The 20,370-nt window shown below is 37.6% G+C and overlaps 1 protein-coding gene across 1 annotated transcript in view; it reads left to right on the forward strand.

Annotated features, from left to right (window-relative positions):
* The window catches only part of pik3c2b (phosphatidylinositol-4-phosphate 3-kinase, catalytic subunit type 2 beta), a 50,092-nt gene that overhangs the window by 27,051 nt on the left and 2,671 nt on the right, over positions 1-20,370 (forward strand). The window contains exons 14-30 of the mRNA XM_056269859.1: positions 504-615; positions 4,871-5,013; positions 11,057-11,245; positions 11,767-11,860; positions 12,043-12,137; positions 14,764-14,944; positions 15,214-15,321; positions 15,423-15,515; positions 15,618-15,747; positions 16,419-16,555; positions 16,853-17,022; positions 17,151-17,307; positions 17,494-17,603; positions 17,689-17,890; positions 17,987-18,114; positions 18,497-18,614; positions 19,692-19,788. Coding sequence (XP_056125834.1) covers positions 504-615; positions 4,871-5,013; positions 11,057-11,245; positions 11,767-11,860; positions 12,043-12,137; positions 14,764-14,944; positions 15,214-15,321; positions 15,423-15,515; positions 15,618-15,747; positions 16,419-16,555; positions 16,853-17,022; positions 17,151-17,307; positions 17,494-17,603; positions 17,689-17,890; positions 17,987-18,114; positions 18,497-18,614; positions 19,692-19,788 — 2,264 coding nt within the window. The remainder of the gene's footprint in view (positions 1-503; positions 616-4,870; positions 5,014-11,056; positions 11,246-11,766; positions 11,861-12,042; positions 12,138-14,763; positions 14,945-15,213; positions 15,322-15,422; positions 15,516-15,617; positions 15,748-16,418; positions 16,556-16,852; positions 17,023-17,150; positions 17,308-17,493; positions 17,604-17,688; positions 17,891-17,986; positions 18,115-18,496; positions 18,615-19,691; positions 19,789-20,370) is intronic.

The raw sequence follows: 20,370 nt of genomic DNA on the forward strand, positions 1-20,370 counted from the left end.
ACTGTAGCACGATATTATGAGATTTCTTTAATAAAATGTGAACCATTAAAATCCACGATCTGCAATTAGTTCACTATCAAAAATCGATAATGCACACACCCTTAACAGAAGTAGAATTAATTTGAAGACACATTGAACACACATTATACGGTCACATGCAAGTCCAACTAAATAACTTAAAATCTACATGTCATGCTTGAACATTTTCGTGCTTTTGACTTCCATCTTCAGGACCTTTGAAGTTATTGACGTTGCCTAAAATTTTTTTAGGAAGGTTCACATGTTTGCTTAAAGATTTTTGCTAGTAAATGTTCTATGGACCCTGCAAACAAATCTTTATCATTGCCTCTAAGATATAAACACAAGAATGTACTTGGTAGGTCAAGTATGTATGTATTTATATACTCCATCTTTGTCCATATCCTGTTGTTGCTTGTTTTGTGCATCTATAAGCGGATGTTAGGTGTTTTCTGACCCTGCACCCTATTTTCCCTCTTCCTCAGTGTTCTGACGTGTGGGAGGAAGCTGCTGGGTCTCTGGCCTTCAACCCCCGGCAGTGGAAATGCTCGTTCCAGTACGCCCAACTTCAGCCAGCCAGACAGTGTCATCCTTCAGGTTTGGCCTTATTCTCAATTCAATGTGTAAACGGTTTCCTGCTTGTCCTGCTTCATTACAGATGACTCTCTCACCCACGTTCTCGGTAAACTCCCAACACTCTCCCTTTCCATACAATAGTTTTTCTCCCCCTATGTTTTTATTGATCTGTCCTTTTATCCAGGAGGTTGCAGTGTGCCTAATAGGCTTTAATCAGACCTTAAGGATGAGGCTTCCTATTTAAAACAAACCCGCCATCTAATTTTCAGCTTTTTTCAAAGGTCATTTATGCATGCACACTCTCAAAAGCTAACTATTGAGGACACATTCATGGACAACTTTAAGGTTTAAGATGTTTATAATTGACAAGCAGTACATTTTTGAAGGTAAGCTTAGATTATATGTAAATTGGTATAATAAAGGTCAATTCTGTGCTTGGCTCATAACTTTGGCAGTAATAGGGTCAGGCCAGTGTGCTTGTGGAAATGTACAGAGGAACTGTCCCGCTCCTTGCAAAATGTCTTAAAAGTAGGTCAGGTAGCTCTGCAGAGAGAGAGAGAGAGAGAGGGAGGGAAAGATGGATACAGATGTTTTATATGCATCTAAATGGCCCCAGACTAAATGAAATGCTCAGGAAATAGTCTGACAACACAACTAGACATTTATGATTTTTGTTGTTGCAAAATAACATGGATCTAGATTCAAGATATCACAGTTAATAACCATTTACATATTACTTTTTTTTTTCTTCAAACTTATTAGTCCATGTAATATTGGAGGGCATGAAAACAGGCTCTTTAAGCACTAGAGTTCTGTTGATACTCACCTCCTACAGTAAACCATATGTGGTGTTTGGAACAGGCCAATTTCTACAAGTCTAATATGGCCTATAAACCCCACACACACTCAAACAAGTGCTTTTTTTTTAAAAGTGTATTGTGGTCCCTGAGCGGAATTGGTGCATTGAAAAGTAGATAACTATCTAAAGCTGAGTAAATGCAGAAGTAGAATGAATCAAGACTCATTGAACACACATTTAATGGTCACATGCAAATAACTTAAATATTGATAATGTCATGCATACTAATGTCATTCACGCTATTGACTTCCATCTTCAGGAAGTTACATAAGTTATTGACATATCCTAAAGCAAACATGTGAACCTTCCCAAGAATTAGACTTTGTTTGGAGGATCCATAACTTTGGCAGTAATAGGGTTGGGCCAGTCTGCTAGTGGAAATGCAGCCAATTTTACGGTTCGTAGTACTTAATTCCTACATCTGAAATCGCATACTTTCCTACTATTTAGTAGGTGAAAATTGCTGACAATAGTATGTCAAAATTCACAGTACTCATTTTTTTATGTTTTTGAAAGTCTACATTTGATCAAAAATACAGTAAAAACCATAATATTGTGAAATATTACAATTTAAAGTAACGGTTTTCTATTTGAATATATTTTAGAATGCAACTTATTCCTTTGGCAAAGCTGAATTTTCAACATAATTTCTTAGAAATCATTATAATATGATGATTTGGTGCTCAAAACCTTTTTTTAATCAATATTGAAAACCGGTGGCTTGCCTCATATTGTTTAAATGGAAAGACAATTAAATTGTTACAAAATATTTCTGTCAATTGAATGCATATTTGCTGAATAAAAAGATTAATTTCTTTCCACCAAAAAAAAAACACACGAATCCCAGACTTTTGAATGATGGGTAGACAATACAACATGGCAATGTAGCTTAAGCAGCAGTACAGGAAACAATTTATTAAGCACACACATACAGACAATCATCACAAACACCCTGAGACGTGTCAATCCCAGACAACCCTCGGCCCTCGAGTCACCACTTCCTCCACATGCATTAATATCCTCTAACACGTTCAGACGTGACATTTCACCACCGCTCTCTGTAAACAGCACTCCCCGCTGGTATTGTTCTGAATCTGTGTGGTAAATCACATGTGCGCATAGTTTTTCTCTTCACTCTGTCCGGGCCTCTGTGAAATTCCCACCCTCCGCACAGGCCTCCAACTATACAATCCCTGTTCTTCTTTCTGCAATCTCAGGGTGCCAAGCCAGCCCTTAGCAGTGCCAATAGGGCTCTTTTGTGCCCGAATGGCATGGCTTTGTGTAAGGGCAGTGGGCTGTGCAGTTTAAACTGGGAGCGAAGCCTGGTCCTGGGCCTATTCAGTAGGTTCTGCCCCTCATTAAGGTGCTGGGGTTATTCAGTGCATTTGAGGTGGCAGGTTTCCCTCAGTAAGTCCCTGCATTCTGCCCCGTTAAACTGCCCCACAGCCAAGATGCATCTGGAGCTGATGACACATCTGGGGCTCGTTAAAACTGCCTAACGTGCGCTCGCTCCCCTTAGCTTCTCTCCTTTCCTATCCGCTGATGCTTTTCACTCGCTCTCTTCTCTGACCCCATTTTTCACATTCTTTCTATTCAATTCACACCATTCATTGACAACCTCTAAGAATTTCAAAGAACAAAGTAGGAAGTGGTTCGACATAAATATATTGAACAAGACTTTGTCAGTAGCTTGCAATAATGAATTACTTGTAAGAGTTTGTAATATGTGTATTGCAGTTTATGCCCATTTATACAGTATAAGGGGGAAGAGACAGACCACTTGTGGTAATATCAACGAGGAAAATTGCTGATAAAATCGTTTGTTTATATAATAATCGGCAGGTTTTTAGTGTTTTGCTTTTTTAAATTTATTTATGCTATTGGTTTTTGACTCCAAGTCAAGATCCCTTTTGTCCAAGACAATAATCGAAGGCCTGATATTTTGAAGCTGATAGTACCTCTGGTACTTTTATTGTAATATACTATTTTTATTTTACATGATTATTTAAATTATTAACTTTTTTAGGATGTTGTATTAAGTTAGCTAAATTAATATAACAAGACCAAGATGGCATAAAGACCAAGATGGCTGCCGAGTGAACTGACTTGCCTTATGGGGGGAACATTTGGTGTGAAGGTCATGAAATAGACCTTCGGTATTCATTATTGTGCTGTTTTCTGTTCTGCAGTGTGATGCTGAGAAGCATATGGCAATAATAATTGGACTGATTTCAACCCGGAGTGATAGAAGAAGTGTGAAAACGGGCCCACAATTTTTTTTTTCTTTTTTTTTTTTTCTTCATTGTTATGGTTTTCTTGATTTCGAATCGGGTTTGGTCACTGAGCTTAAGACATAATGAAACTACAACCACATGTACCCAGTGTATGTTGGATCTATTCTGTTAACATTTAGTGTTAGTGGTATTTAACTTGGCATGTTTAAGGTGAAGGCCTCAGCTGTTCATGGTGCGGTTATCATTGCTTTCAGCACTCCTGTTAACTGATGCCAGCCGTGACTGTGAATTTAAGCGTTTGCTTTGGATCATAAACCTTTCACTCTTGTCCCATCTTTATAACCATCAGCTGGAGAGAATTTTACCTGTGATTTGCGGTTTGTTTTCTTTGTCCCTAACCCTTCCATGAACATTATAATGGGTATCTATTAGGGCTGTTATATATCAAATATTTATGAAATACTTGCATCAATTTTCTGTGATAAATCGTGATAATCTTAATGGGCCTTTCTAAAATTGTGTCAGAATAGACCGTTTAGACCTTTTGTCTTGCAAGTTTGAAGTTGTTTCTATAGATCCAGAAGCAAAAATATGTTAGTCCAACACATTTCTGTGAATCCCTTCATGCTGACTGTTTCCATGATTCATTTCAATAATAAATTTGTGCCACCGTTCAAAAATGTTCACGGTCCCTGCATGATATTTTTCATAAAACAGTGCATGCTAATAATGTTTTCTAAAAATATATAAGTACTTGTATTAGTGTATTTAAATAAAAAATAAATATTGTTTTGTTAGTAACTTTAAGACAGTGTTTTAACTTTATTTTTACTATGTTACTTTAAATGCATGAAATAAAATAATCAAATCTAAACTTTTGAATCTTATTGGCCATTTTTTGATGGTTTCTCTTAAATATGAAGATATGCCGAATATTGCCAAAGTTGTGTTTTTTTGTTTTGTTTTACCAAAGTGCTGAAAAATATTTGTTTTAGGTTTTTTGCCCAGTCCTAATGTGTTTTGTCTGAGGAATACTGTATAGAGTCAAATGAAGAGGTAGTTTTGCTATTACATCATGTCAGGCTAATAACTTATTTTTACTTTTGACCGTTCTACTGGGTGCTTTTACACCCTCCATTGTTAAACTGGCTCATTTTCAACAAAACTCTCTTTGTCTATTCAGGTGGACTTTCCCACTTCTTCTTTCGAAGTACGCTTCAGCACCCCCGCTCCTGCAGAGTTCAGCCCCCAGTACGAGTTCTCGCGCCTGGACCAGGTCAGCCAGAGGCAGCTACAGGATGTCTTGCACAAGAAGTCCCTTTTCTGGTGAGATGGCTCTCTGAAAATCCTAAAGCAAATGCTGCATCCTGATCTAATTATTTGTTTTACTGCATTGTTCCAGATTTTTCCTTTAAGGGAAAATTATTTTTTGTTTCCCCATTTCTCTCAGCACCCAAAGGCTCTATATACCTTGTAATACTTACCTTAACTAGCACTGTGTATCTCTTATTGGATTGACAATATTGCCCCTTTTCTACCAACACTATGCTGGTGTCCGAGCCAATTTGTAACGTTCCATAAATTCTGGGCTGGAAACCTAAACTCTGCGCCAGCGTAAACCACTCTCGGAAACCAAAAGGAAACCTCTAATGTTCTCAGATCAACACATTTGTTTGACGGACACCACGTTATTTACTCCAGCTACTTAATATTTATTAAATTAAAGGGGCAGTTCACCCAAAAATTGTCATTTACTCACCCTGATGTCGTTCCAAACCTGTAAGGCTTTCGTTCGTCTTCGGAACACAAATGGAGACATTTTTAATGAAATCTGAGAGATTTCCACTTTAATGCTTCAAAAAGATTGTAAAACTAATCCATATTAAGCAGTTTAGTCCATAGTTTCTGCTTTGTGACGAACAGATTGAGTTGAGGCTTTTATTCGCATAGGGCTGGTTCTGATTTGGCATTCCCTGAAAACCAGCAACATTTTTGGTGAAAGAGGACGTTAGAAAGCTTCATGGTTCTTAGGTTTTTGTGAGCCTGTGAGTTAAACATCATTTACATCTCATTTAATCATTCTAGCTCAGTCTTGTAATGTGACTGCAACACATTTACACATTTAAACTGCTTAGGTTGGTAACCACAAAAGAGAATGCAGTGGATTGATGTACATGTATAAAGGTACAGGACAAGGATGGTTTAAGTGTAGCTGCAACCACAAATACCGTATTTTCAGCACTATAAGGTGCACTTAAAAGCCTTTAATTTTCTCAAAAAACGACAGTGCGCCTTATAATGCGGAGCGCCTTATATATGGATGGTGAACACACGTTCACCAAGACGGGGAGACGGGGCGGGGCGACTTACGCCACTATCTGCCAATGGATCGTGGATGCCTGGGCTGATATATCAGTCTCAACTGTGATCCGAGCTTTCACGAAGGCAGGAATAATCTCTTTATTCAGCCAGCTCACATACCCGTATTTACTTCCTGTTTTTGGCCGAAGTCCACAGTAGTTGATTGTCGAGTTCGCGCGCGATCAAACCTCCTCCGTGTGTTCAACATCTGATTCGGATGAACTATCCATTTGAGCTGATATTCTCAGAACACCACACAGCACCGTCATCAGCTGACAGGCTGAGTCTCCACTGTTGCTTACTTACCAATGATCGCGCGCACACTCGACAATCGCCTACTATGGACTTCGACCGAAAACAGGAAGAAAATACGGGTATGTGAGCTGGCTGAATAAACATAATTTTTATTCATATCTTTCACATTTACTGGAGTCAGATTCACCGTGTTCACTCACATGGCTGTGCACTTGTAATGACACATTATGGTTGTTAAACGGGAAAAGTTTAAAACCTGCTTTTAGCCTCTTAAGTCAACAGGGTGCAAATTTTAAAAAGAGGATAACACGGTGTAGGCAACACCGGTTTTTGTCGTTGTTATCTGTACTGACAGCACTCCAAATTTACAAAAAATGAGCTCAATGTTAAAATTGACCAGAGTTTTCCTTTAACGTTTGAACAACGTTACCATGGGAGTGAACGGAGTTGTCAGAAAGCTTAATAAAGTTTGACTTTATCTGACTTTTTTGTTGACATCTAGTGGATGCATAACGCAAACCCAGTCAAACGTTTGAATGCAGTATCTTATGCGCCTTATAATCCGGTGCGCCCTATATATGAAAAATGTTCTAAAATAGGTAATTCATTGAAGGTGCGCCTTATAATCCGGTGCGCCGTATAGTGCGGAAAATACGGTAACCAACTTATGCAAATTCAGATTCAGCTGTCGTTACTCATTCATATTTTAGCGACACGCTCATTTGAGAGCAGAAAAGGGATTTTATGCGGCATGTCTGCATTGGAACCGAGGTTACACAAGCTCAGAGGGATGTTGAGGAGATGATCAGACATAAGAGAAAGGATGAAGCAGACTGCTGTTAACAGTCAGTGTCAGATCGTTCCTTGTTTCTGGGAGGGATGAAACACAACATTGCCTAGTTCCTTTTGCCCCTGTCTGATTCCCCCCCCCCCCCATTCTTCCCTTCGTTCAAATGACCGTGGGAGGAATAGCGGCGTTCATGTGGAGTTCAAAGATCTGGATGTGAGAACGGTTGCCTGGGGGTGGGGAGGGTGAGGAGAACAGGAAATGGAACAAGCACACACTGTTAAGACTGGAGAATTAAATGTATTTTAAATATTTATTTGCATAAATCTGATCATGTTTAAAATATAGTTTAATTTCTATTTTATTATGAGTTTATAATATAATATACAGTTCAAATGTTTGGGGCAAATACATTTTAAGTAATTTATACTTTTGTTCATAGTTTTATGCATCAAATTATAAAAATGTATTTACGGTCACTTTTGATCAATGTTACAAAAGTTTTCAAATAAATGCTGAAAGAATCCTGAAAATGATCATAGTTTCCACAAAAATATTAAGCAGCACAACTGTTTGCAAGAACCTTTGCAAATCAGCATCATATAGCTATGCCATCATATGAATAAATGACCTTTTTAAATATTAAAATGGGAAACTGTTATTTTCAATTGTAACATTTCACAATATTAGTTTTTCTGTATTTTTTAATAAAGTAACGCAGTCCTAATGCAGCAAGAGATATCTTCCAGAAACATTGAAAGATTTTACCACTCCAAACCTTTTAATGGTAGTGTATTTAAATCATATTATATAGTTTGTTTAATTTAAAAAATATATATTAAAATTATAAAATATAAAAATTATTAATAAAAAAAAATATATATATAAATTGTCTATAATATGCATGTAAAAGTTGTTTTAATGGATCGGGCATTGTTTATTTCTGTTGTCTATGATTGAATATGAGGACATATCTGGTGCTCAGCAGGGCTTGGTGCTCTACAGTGTTCACTTTGTTACTGTCAGCTTTAGACCGCTGATGTGGATCTCCTCCCCAGTTGGCCCTGTTCCTCCTCTCCTTCTCTCTCAGCTGTTTTTCCTCTGTGGAGCTCTGTTGAGAAGAGTCTGTCTCTGCAGCAAATGTTTCAGTTTAAAACATGGAGCCACACCAGCCTGGAAATATTCAGTCATAAACTGTCTCCAGCTCTCGGTTCAAAGGTGTGTTTGAGCGGGGTGTAAACTCTCTATGATCTGGCTTGTTAGCAGAGAGTTAATGTTTCAACTTTTCTAAAATTGATAAAACTGCATGAAACCGAAAAAAGAAGTGTTTGCTCCAATTACTAATGCTCCTTTTTGGGTTGGGGTTTTTCAAAATACCCTTTATTATACAGATATGAATTATACCTCAAATTGTTCATCTTTCTCGCCCAGAAACTTAAACTACCATTCAAATGTTTGGGGTCAGTAAGACATTCAAAAAATGTTTAAAGGTCTCTTATGCTCACCAAGGCTGCATTTATTTGATCGAAAATACAGTAAAAAACATAATATTGTGAAATATTACAATAAATGTTACCTATTTTAAAATGTAATTTATTCCTGTGATAGAGAAATGATGCTGAAAGTTCAGCTTAACTGTTATGATTAAGGATTCCTGAAGGATCGTGTTACACTGATACTAATACTGATTTGCTGCTCAAGAAACAATGTTGAAAACAGTTGTGCTACTTAACATTTTTGTGGAAACTGATTTTTCAGGATTCTTTGATGGATCGAAATATAAAAAAGCAGCATTTATTTGAAATTGTAAAGACTTTTAAATTGTTACAAAATATTTCTGTCACTCTTTATCAATTGAATGCATCCTTGCTGTTTTAAAATGGTTAATTTCTTAAAAAAACAAACACTTTTGAACGTACTTTGAAGGACTGACTTGAGACTTCTATAGGGAGCATATATTGAATCTTGTAAGCAACCAGCTCTCTGTAAACAACCACCCAGAACAGCTTAGCAACTGCATAGTAACGTGCTACATTCGAACATTCAGAACACCCTGACAACCACTCACAACAAAACAACCTCATAGTGGAATGTCTGAAATAGGCAAGCACAACCCACAGTTTCTTCAGAAACTGTGCAACAAGACTTATGCATCTAGATCTGCACAATGTTTTGTCCCAGCAGAGGAAGACTGTTTATTAAATTTAGCATTAGTTCACAGCCATTTGGTTGTCCTTTTCTTTACCGATTGATTTGCAGAAGGCCCTCAGGGTTGCTTTGGGCAGCTGCAGCCAGGAATCAATACTCCTCAAGCCTCTTGTGAATTGTGGTTTATGTAGTCTTCTAATGACAGTCATGCTTGCATGTTGAAGAGCGTGGGTGTGACTGTATGAAGCATTCACAACCCTTCCCCCAGTATATTGAGTTGTCTGATGACTGGCCCAGCAGGCGCAGAGGTAATTTGATCCGGGGTTCCTGCCCTACGGCTGTCATCCCTAGAGGGAGAAGCCACTCCCCAACATGAATTCATAAGCCAGCAGGAAAACATGGTAGCTAAACATTGCCGATTAAGTGGGTATGTTACATCCAACAAGAGATGAGCTAAGCAGCATGAAGGACCTTGACAGATCATTATAAAGGTGTTTTTAAGCATGGATTGTGTGCTGATTATTATTTGTACAGGCTATAGCTAGTTGTTGTCAGTCCCTTCTATGTATTTAAATATTATTCATGAAAATAGTTCTGTTTACCTTTAACTAGAGCCTTTTGGAGTGTTTACCTCCAGACTTAGACTTCAGGGTTTGGTACATCAGTGTAGAAGTAAGCCTGCATCATAAATTACCAAGAGATTCAGTGTGGTTATTTTCTATCCTTTACTGCAGTGAGAGCCCACACAGAGATGCTTTACTCTTTATTGCTGTATTAGCAGCATCTTAATTTTGTCTAGATGGGAAGTTTGCACATATTTGCACTACCAGACTGGCGAATCATGTTTTGACTGATAGCATGTAGATGGTGGGTTGCAAACCTTTTTTGAGGTGCTTCTGATTTTTATGAAAGGGGCAAAAAGAAAAAAACCAATCCCTCATAATTAAACTACCTTTCAAAGGCATGTTGTCAGAATTTTTTTCAAATGTTTTCGAAAGTCTTTTATGCTCAGTCACTAGGCTACGTTCACACTGCAGGCTGAAGCGTCCCAATTCCCAATTTTTTTGCCCCTATGCGACCTGTATCTGATCTTTTCATGACAGTCTGAACGACTCCGATCTTTTCAAATGCGACCCAGGCCACTTGGGTAGGTGGTCCAAATCCGATATGTATCCGAATCCGATATGTATCCGATCTTTTGAAATGCGACTTCAACGCAGAATTATGACGTTTGTCGCATATCAATGATACATGTGACCTGGCCGTTCAGATTGAAGTAGGCAGGAATTGACGTTGAGTACTCTTCTGCGCATGCGGGTCATTTCACGTTCACACAGGAGATCACAAAAAGTCGCATTTAATTGGAAATGTGAACGGCCTTGCAAAAAAATCTAATTTTTTCCAAAAATCGGAATTGAGCATTAAGCCCCTGCAGTGTGATTTATTTGCTCACTGTTAATCTTTATCAGATTGAGTTATCGTGTTTTTGGACATAGCATGTATGATGACAGTTTGCAAACCTTTTTGAGATTAGGTGTAGAAGTGAAGTGTAAACTATGGCTGCTTGTCTGGAAACAACATCAAAAATTACAGTGCTATGCTTGAAGACTTTAGAGTATACTTAAGCTCTTATATGGATGGATGGTTTGGATGATGTGTGGTATTATATGATCTATAAATATTTACGTAACACAAGTTTGTAGGTGCTGTGCAAGTTTGTCTACTGTTTGTGGTGACATGGAATAAATCAACAAATACATTTTAATGATGTTTTCATAAAAAGTCATGCTAAATCTCTTGTTTGGTTCTTTTATCTAGGTTGTCTCCGGAGGACCGGCGGCTGTTGTGGGAGAAGCGTTATTTCTGCCATGCGGAAGCCAGTCGTCTGCCCCTGGTCCTGGCCAGCGCGCCCAGCTGGGAGTGGGCATGCCTGCCTGACATCTACGCCCTGCTCCGCCAGTGGGAATGCATGAACCACCTGGACGCCCTAGGCCTGCTGAATGCCACGTGAGTGTTATGGTAACCATGGCAACTGCTTGCTCCGTTGTTTAGCTGGAGGCTAAGCAGAGCTTGACTGTCCTTCAGCGGCTGGCAGTCGGGCTGATTTGAGTAGACCATGAAGAATTGACCTTTGAGATTTGTCCAGCAGAGCACATGTGGAGCGCAGATATCTTTCGACATTTACTGACATGATTTAAAGGCTTTATTAGTGTTAAATCAAATCGGCTCAACCAAGAGCCACCAGGTTTGATCTACCATCTCTAACTAGGTTGACCAAGATGGTTCACCAGGTTAACTTTAACCTAATCGGCTGGTAGCCCAACTGATCAACCACCTAAACCAGCTTGGTCTGGATAATGACTGTAAATGACTGCACCTCTATATATTATTTTATCCAATATATGTATCAGTCATATTATAGTTATTATCCAGTTTATTTTATTCATGTTAATACATAGTTTGTTCTTTTGTAGTGCTTTATAGTGCAGTTTATTTTCATTTTTGGTTTAACATCCCCTTTAAACTAGGTTTCCAGATCAGGAGTGCAGGCGGACGGCTGTACAGTGGATGGACTCCATCTCTGATCCTGAGCTTTTGGACTTCCTTCCTCAGTTAGTGCAGGTAACAAAGGCTTTGTATCCAACTTCCTCCTTTCATGCTGTATTCCCTCCTTTCCCATTGACCTTGATCTGTTTATATCCTACCTGTTGTTCTTTTTACCTTCCGTTCTTTTTGTTCTCTCACCCTCTGATTTCTCCCTCCCTGTCCAACAAATTGCTCTCTAACTCTTTCTCTTTGTGCAGGCGCTAAAGTACGAGTGTTATCTGGACAGTCACCTTGTGCGTTTTCTGCTGAGGAGGGCCATCGGGGATGTGCGCATAGCTCACTACCTCTTCTGGTGTGTCCTCTACTCTCAGATTATACTTAGAAACTCGGTGCGCATGTATTATAGAGCACATATACTGAGAAATCGGGTCATGCTGCTTCATTCTGTCATATTCAGGTTTGTCAGTATTAAAAGGTTAGTTCACCCAAAAATGAAATTTCTGTCATTAATTACTCGGCCTCATGTCGTTCCAAACGCACAAGATCTTCGTTCATCTTTGGAACCTAAATGAAGATATTTTTGATTAATCCCGAGAGCTTTCTGACCCCCCATAGTCTGCAATGTTATCACTTTCAAGGCCCAGAATTGTAGTAAAGATTGTTGAAATAGCCTGTGACTACAGTGATTGAAGCTTAATATTGTGAAACGACAAGAATACATACGTGTATATATATGTATATATATAATATATTATTATTTTTAATTTTTTTTTTCTTTTTCTTTTTTCAAAAAACTAAAATAGTGACTTTATTCAACAATTTTAAAGGGTTAGTTCACCCAAAAATGAAAATTCTGTCAGTATTTACTCACCCTCATGTTGTTCCAACCCCGTAAGACCTTCGTTCATCTTCTGAACACGAATTAAGATATTTTTTATTAAATCTGAGAGCTGGATCACTCCTCCATACTAGTCCATAGGCTTCTTCAGGGATTGAACTTGCCGGCCTCGAAAAGTTATTGAAGACATCGTTAAAATAGTCCAAGTGATTACAGTGGCTCAATCTTAAGTTTATCAAGCGACGAGAATACTTTTTGTGCGCAAAAACAAACAAAAATAATGACTTTATTTCAACTATTCATGTCCTTCTCTTTGGGCCTCTAGTCAGTTAACGTAGTGTGATTCCGTAGAGCTACGTCACACGTAGGCTCACTATTGGCCGACGCTGGTCATGTGCGTGATGTGTGTGACGTACAACAACAGAAGCTTACGCTATTAAACTAGTGAACTGACTCGAGGCCCAAAGAGAAGGACATGAATAGTTGAAATAAAGTCGTTATTTTTGTTTTTTTTGCGCACAAAAAGTATTCTCGTCGCTTGATGAACTTAAGATTGAGCCACTGTAGTCACTTGGACTATTTTAACAATGTCTTTACTAACTTTGAGGCCGGAAAGTTCAATCCCTGAAGAAGCCTATGGACTAGTATGGAGGAGTGATCCAGCTCTCAGATTTAATAAAAAATATCTTAATTCGTGTTCCGAAGATGAACGAAGGTCTTACGGGGTTGGAACAACATGAGGGTGAGTAAATACTGACAGAATTTTCATTTTTGGGTGAACTAACCCTTTAACGTTCTTCCATGTCAGTCCCCGAGGCTGTTCACGTGAACACCACTATGTGTGCGTGTGATCGCAAGTCGTAATTGTTTTTTGTTTTTTTGCACACAAAGTATTCTTGTCGCTTTATAACATTTAAGGTTGAACCACTGTATTCATAAATGTAATATTTCAATGATGTCTTTACTACCTTTCTTGGCCTTGAAATTGGTAATGACGTTGCAGTCTATGGGGGGTCAGGAACACCTCGGATTTCATCAAAATATCTTAATTTGTGTTCCGAAGATGAACGAAGGTCTTACGGGTTTGGAACGACCTGAGGGTGAGTAATTAATAATATAAATTTCATTTTTGGGTGAACTATCCCTTTAAACTGATGCTCTTGTGTGATGAGATTTGAATCTTTGACCTGTCAGCAGCTTGAATGCTTGATACTTTGTATACACTAAAGTCATGCACATGTAGATTATCACTGTATTACACTGATTGCATGAGTGTGTATAAAATTAGCTAACAGCTCCACCTGCTGTACAAATGCAATCATTTTCTTTCTTGGAGCAGTCAAAGCCTTTATGAATGCGGTTAAAATTTTACTCCTAAAATGAAAAGGAAAAATTACTTTTCTCCATAAATTTAATTAAAATAAAATATTTTTGTTTAATAAAAAAAGGCTTTTGCAATGTGACTTCTTTTCAGAACAATTAAACTAAGAATGTGTATGTTGCTTTATTACAGAATAAGCTTACCTTACATCTAAAAATTTATATATTTTATAAACCCTTTATAAAATATGTATACATTTTAGATTTTGTTGCACTGCCTTTTAATTCAAATAATTGTGTTTTTATTAAATTTTATATATTATTTTTTTTTACTAATAGGGGGAAAACATTACTTATCTTTTTTTATTACAATTTTTTAAAATAAATAATTAAAAGGCAGCAGAAACATGCTACAATGATATAAATATTAATCATAATAACTTAATTTATAGTCAAATTATTTTTTAAAAACTACTAGTTTTACTAATAAAAAGTAAAAGATTCTTTTATTAAAGTAATAAAGAATCATCATTTAAATATTAGGACAATACCAAATGCATTACTGTAAAGAGAATTGTGTGCTTAAGTGCTCTAAAAAAGTGTTACAATGTAAAATGTTCTAAAGCTTCCTAATAGTCAATTTAAATTTCTTTATGCTAAAGAAAATCATATTTTGTGCTCAAATCTAAACATTTCATTAGACAGAAATTGCTCTGTTTGTGCAATCTATATAAAATGCCTTCAAAAGGAAATGAATTGCTCTAAGGGTGTTTGGAGCATCAGTTAAAATACACTACTCTTCTTTTGTCTCTCTTTGTAGGTTGCTGAAAGATACTCTTCAGGACTCTCAGTTTAGCGTGAGGTATCAGTATTTGCTGGCGGCTCTTCTCTGCTGCTCCGGTAGAGGTTTAAGGGAAGAGTTTGATCGACAAGGCTGGCTGGTCAACATTCTGGCTAAACTAGCCCAGCGGGTCAGAGACGCCTCCCCTTCATCCAGACAGGTTAGCTTCACTGTTCCTCATTTACTCCTGGTATTTACATCTATTTCACAAGGTCCAATCAGTGCCTTCTTCTAATGAGAACAATTATGACCTACAAAAATAATTTGCTAAAAAGAGCCGTCTTCTAAATTTCTCAATTTAGTTATTCACTATTTTTAGCTTTAAAGAACAAGTCTGTGCCAAAGAGTGATATTTGATCCCTAAGGGGCATTTTAACATTCTCCAGATCGTCTGGTCAGCACACTAATCGCGGTTTGTCTGGTTTTCAGACTATCCTTCGTGAGGGGCTAGATGAGGTCAAACAGTTCTTCTGTTTGAACAACAGTTGTCGACTTCCTCTGAACCCAGGCCTGCTCGTCAAGGGCATCAACATACAGGTAATTACAGAATGTGTCTTTATATCAAGCATTTTTAAGTCATTGTATTGTTCTTGTCAAGATGTAAGAAACAAAACATGTCTTTCATTCTCTTCATGTAGTCTTGCTCCTACTTCAACTCTAATGCAGTGCCCCTCAAGCTCTCGTTCCAGAACCAGGATCCTCTGGGAGACCACATTAACGTCATCTTTAAGGTACCACCTTCACGTGTCTGTGTGCATTACGGATCAGCGGTTCTGCATTGCAACACTTTTTCAGGTGTTGTCTTGGTCGTTTATGGTTGTGTTCTCACTCAGGCTGGAGATGACCTGCGGCAAGACATGCTGACACTGCAGATCATTCGGATCATGAATAAGATCTGGATCCAGGAGGGACTTGATATGAGGATGGTCATCTTCCGCTGCTTCTCTACGGGACGGGGCAGAGGTACATCCATCCCTCAACGTTAAGACTTATGTTGATGAACTCATCTGTGTCTGAAATTCACTGCAGTATTTTTCTCACCTAGAATTAATGAAATGGCCTTAATTATTTTATGAGAGCTTTTTTTTTTACCATATGGAAACACTCAGGGTCATTCTCAAAATGTACAATGCCAAATACTAAATCATTGAATGACCCTATGCCAAATACTAAATCATATATATATATATATATATATATATATATATATATATATATATATATATATATATATATATATATATATATATATATATATATATATATATATATATATATATATATATATATATATATAATCTATATATATATGATTTATCTTATAGATATCTTTTTTTTTCCTTTTTTTTTAAGCATGCCGTTTAGGAATATTTTTGTTCCCTCACCTTTTCAATACCTGGAGCATTTCAGATTTTATATACATTTAAACATCACCTTCAGGGGCATATTTTGTATATTTTTTAAATGTTTAATTAAACTAATTCTAGCATTTTTGTCACTTTTGTGACACTTCTTTCCCCCCTAAACCCTCGATTCCACTCTATAGACTTGATCTAAACAGAAATTCACATTTTATACAATCATAATACTGAGGGATGGAAGTAATTTCATAAATCCTAATTTCCCTTGTGTAGGCATGGTAGAGATGATTCCAAGTGCAGAAACCCTGAGGAAGATCCAGGTTGAGCATGGAGTAACTGGTTCCTTTAAGGACCGGACTTTGGCGGACTGGCTGCAAAAACACAACCCGACTGAAGAGGAGTATGAAAAGGTACTGTATAAAATCGTTATACTATTAAGACTAATTTGCTCAACCAGATGGTATGTGTGAAATGTCAATCCATAGCTGCTTTAGTTCAGTTCAAGTTTATTGTCATATGCATATTAGTACCGAGTACCACAGCAAGGAAAGCAAAGCAGGTAGTTGCATTGGGTTGCGTCATGTTTCTTATTTTGCCTGTCCTAAAAATAATATGAAAATGTATTGAGAGATTTGGCGATTCAATCCCTTGGTGTCTCAAAGTGGTTGGTTAAAAACGAATTCTGTTGGTTTGTTGCTTTTTCACAGGCGGTGGAAAACTTCATCTATTCATGTGCTGGTTGTTGTGTGGCCACATACATTCTAGGCATATGCGACCGCCACAACGACAACATCATGCTGAAGACCAGTGGACACATGTTCCATATTGACTTCGGCAAGTTCCTGGGGCACGCACAGATGTTTGGCAACATCAAACGGTAGGAACACAAAAAGATCATGGAAAAGAGTTCCTCTGCCCCACATTTTGATCACTGCAACTGTTGTCTTTCAGAACAGTGTTGAACTATGAGTTACAACAACCTTTCACATTTCTTCTTTCTTACAGCGACCGGGCTCCTTTCGTGTTTACGTCTGACATGGCATATGTCATCAATGGAGGTGACAAGCCATCAAGCCGCTTCCATGATTTTGTGGACTTGTGCTGTGAGGCCTACAATCTCATTAGGAAACACGCACATCTGTTTCTTAACCTGCTTGGCCTGGTGAGTTCCCAGATAACTCCACATACCGGTGTTTCCCACATTTTGTTTTAGTTGAATACATTCACAGAGTTCAGGTAAAGTAATGTTCTCTGGCTTGCTTTATCGTTTGCCTGTTATTTGAATGCTTTGTATTCTTCTGGTCTAACAATGAAATGCTCTTAGTAACCCCTGTGTGTTTGTTTGCAGATGCTGTCCAGTGGGATACCGGAGCTGTCTGATGTGGATGATCTGAAATATGTCTATGATGCTCTGAGACCACATGAATCAGAAGCAGATGCCACCATGCACTTCACCAGGTGAGAGCTTACAAGTTATTGCCATTGTCCTTTTAAATCCATTTGTCTTGTATAGCCTTCATCTTGCCCTTGTCCCGTCTTCTAGGCTGATTGAGTCAAGTCTTGGCAGTATGGCTACCAAACTCAACTTCTTCATCCATAACCTGGCCCAAATGAAGTTTGCGTCCTCTGAGGAGCGTCCCGTTCTATCATTTGCTCCACGCGTCTACACTCTTAAGAGTGACGGTGTCATTCGGAGCCTGTTTGTTTGCAGACACATCAAAACCTTTACTCCAAGCAAAGGCTACGTAAGTCTACTGCATTTAAATTTAGCCCAAATGCATTGTGAAGATCTGTATAAATGATTATAATGTACTTGTTCACTTATTTACGCCTTCGTGCAGTCTTATGTTGTAAAAGTGGAGCGGGAAGGTCAACCGGGGACAACAACTTTAGTCCAGAGGACCTTCGAGGAGTTCCATGAACTTCACAGTAAACTGCAGCTCATCTTCCCTTCCTCAAAACTACCCAGGTACAATTTTAAAACCTGACAGAAATGTGAATATGAAATCAAAAGCTCACTGAATACACCTCAATCACCTTGACCTTGAGTGATTTGAAAAACTACTGACTGTAGTGGGAACTAATGCAAATTTCTGTTATCAGTGGATATATTTAGTTTGAAATCTGTGATAAGTTATGAAAGCTGGTCGTAGTACATTTCTTCTCTGTACTGCTAGTATCAATGTATTAAGCGACGTTTTGATCAACCAATTTCTATCGCAAAAAAAAGCTCCTCAGAGTGGTGTACAGGACCCTGATAACCCCTTCGGGATGTGTTTTGTGGTAACATGCCATATGTAGTAGTGCTCTTCATTTAATTTCACACCCCTCACAATGTAATGTTCCCACAGCTTCCCCAGCCGCTTTGTGATTGGTCGGTCTCGAGGAGAGGCCCTGGCAGACAGAAGGAAAGAGGAGCTAAATGGATATGTTTGGCATTTGATCCATGCTGCTGAAGAGGTGGCACAGGTAACCTTTGACCCACTTTCGTTATTGTCTTTTATATTTTATAACTCTTCCCCTCATAATCCATGTACACTATGATTCAAAACCTTGGGGGCGGTGTATATAGTTTATTTTATATATCAGATTTGCATATTGTGTTTTTGCACTGCTGTTTGCAAATCTGTCTCTATAAATTCGATTTATTTTTTGGAGTTTATTATCTTTGTGTATAATAAAATGCGAGAACTGCTACTTAAATAAAAAAAACTTTGGGTGCGGTACATTTTGTAAAAAAAATTATGCTCACCAAGGCTGCATTTATTTGATCAAAAATACAGTAAAAACGGTTATATTGTGAAATATATTAAAAATAAGTTATTTTAAATTGTAAATACTTTAAAATGTAATTTATTCCTGTGATGGCAAAGCTGAATGTTCAGCATCATTACTCCAGTCTTCAGATCACAAGTCACATGATCCTTCAGTAATAATTGTAATATACTGATTTGATGCTCAAGGAACATTTCTTTGCTTTAAAGGGGATTTAAGTTGCTTAATATTTTTGTGAAAACGGATATATATTATTTTCCAGGATTCTTTGATGAATAGTTTTTATTTTATTTAAAATGGACATCTTTTGTAACATTTAAAAATGCCTTCATTCACTTTTGATAAATGAAATTCATCCTTGCGTAATCTTACTGATTCCAAACTTTATAAAAGTTAACTTTTTATTTATTTTCAACTACTTCTGTTTTAAGGTTAAATGCATGTTTATATTCACCAACCACACCACCATTATTTTATTTCCTGAATAATAATAGTAAATAGAAATGTGGGCAGCTTGCAGTAATTAATGTTAGTGGTTTCAGTTTAACTGGCGTGTTTCTTGGAAATCAGCCATGTTCTGTGAAACCGTCCACCCACAGGCCTATTGACAGCCAGACCGTGCAGTGCACGCTTTCACACTTCCTGTGCTGTACTTTACTTTAGGGTGCATCTCAAGAATGTAACCAGATCACATAGCATCCATACTATTGCTGTGACTGTACACCTGCTTATGTGTTAACTGCAGTCAGTAATGTTACCCTCTTCTTTCAGTGTGATCTGATCTACACCTTCTTTCACCCTCTACCAAGAGATGAGCGGGCAGGAAGTGTAGGAACTGTTGTTAATGCACTCCATAATAAACCAGCAGGTATTTTTCTTTGCCTTATTTGTCTTCTACACACCCACATACACTTCTTATGAACCCCTCTACTTACTCATGCTTTTGTATATGATGGACTCAAAGTTCATGCAGTTCATCCTGCCATCACAGCAAATCTTCATGAGTTAGTGTAAAGGGAATGTCTATTTGGGCCAATCAGCTGCAGTCCATGTGATTGTGACTAAGTGACACACACAGTGCTTATCCAGGGTCTTATCTTTAATAGTGTAATGTGCCTGCAATCACAAAACTTTATGCACTCTGACACTGAGATTGAGATGAATTATTTTATTCAATTGACGGTCTTGGTTTATTTGCTCTTAAGCTTTATATATCTAACAGTACCCTTAAAATTTGAATAAATAAATAAAATGTTTTTTGTTTTTTTTTAAAGATGTGCTGTCAACCAAGTAAATATTTTCAAGATATTATTTTAATTAATATTCTTTTGGGTACAATGACAATATTAAAAGCCAATTTAATTTTGTGAACAGCATGCCATTTTTATAATATCTTGCTGTTTGCTCGCACAGTAAAAATGGTAGTTTATACATAAAAATTATACTGTAT

Source organism: Rhinichthys klamathensis, unplaced genomic scaffold (assembly GCF_029890125.1).
Source record: "Rhinichthys klamathensis goyatoka isolate OS25496 unplaced genomic scaffold, OSU_Roscu_1.1 h1tg000291l_1, whole genome shotgun sequence".
Lineage (NCBI taxonomy): Eukaryota > Metazoa > Chordata > Actinopteri > Cypriniformes > Leuciscidae > Rhinichthys > Rhinichthys klamathensis.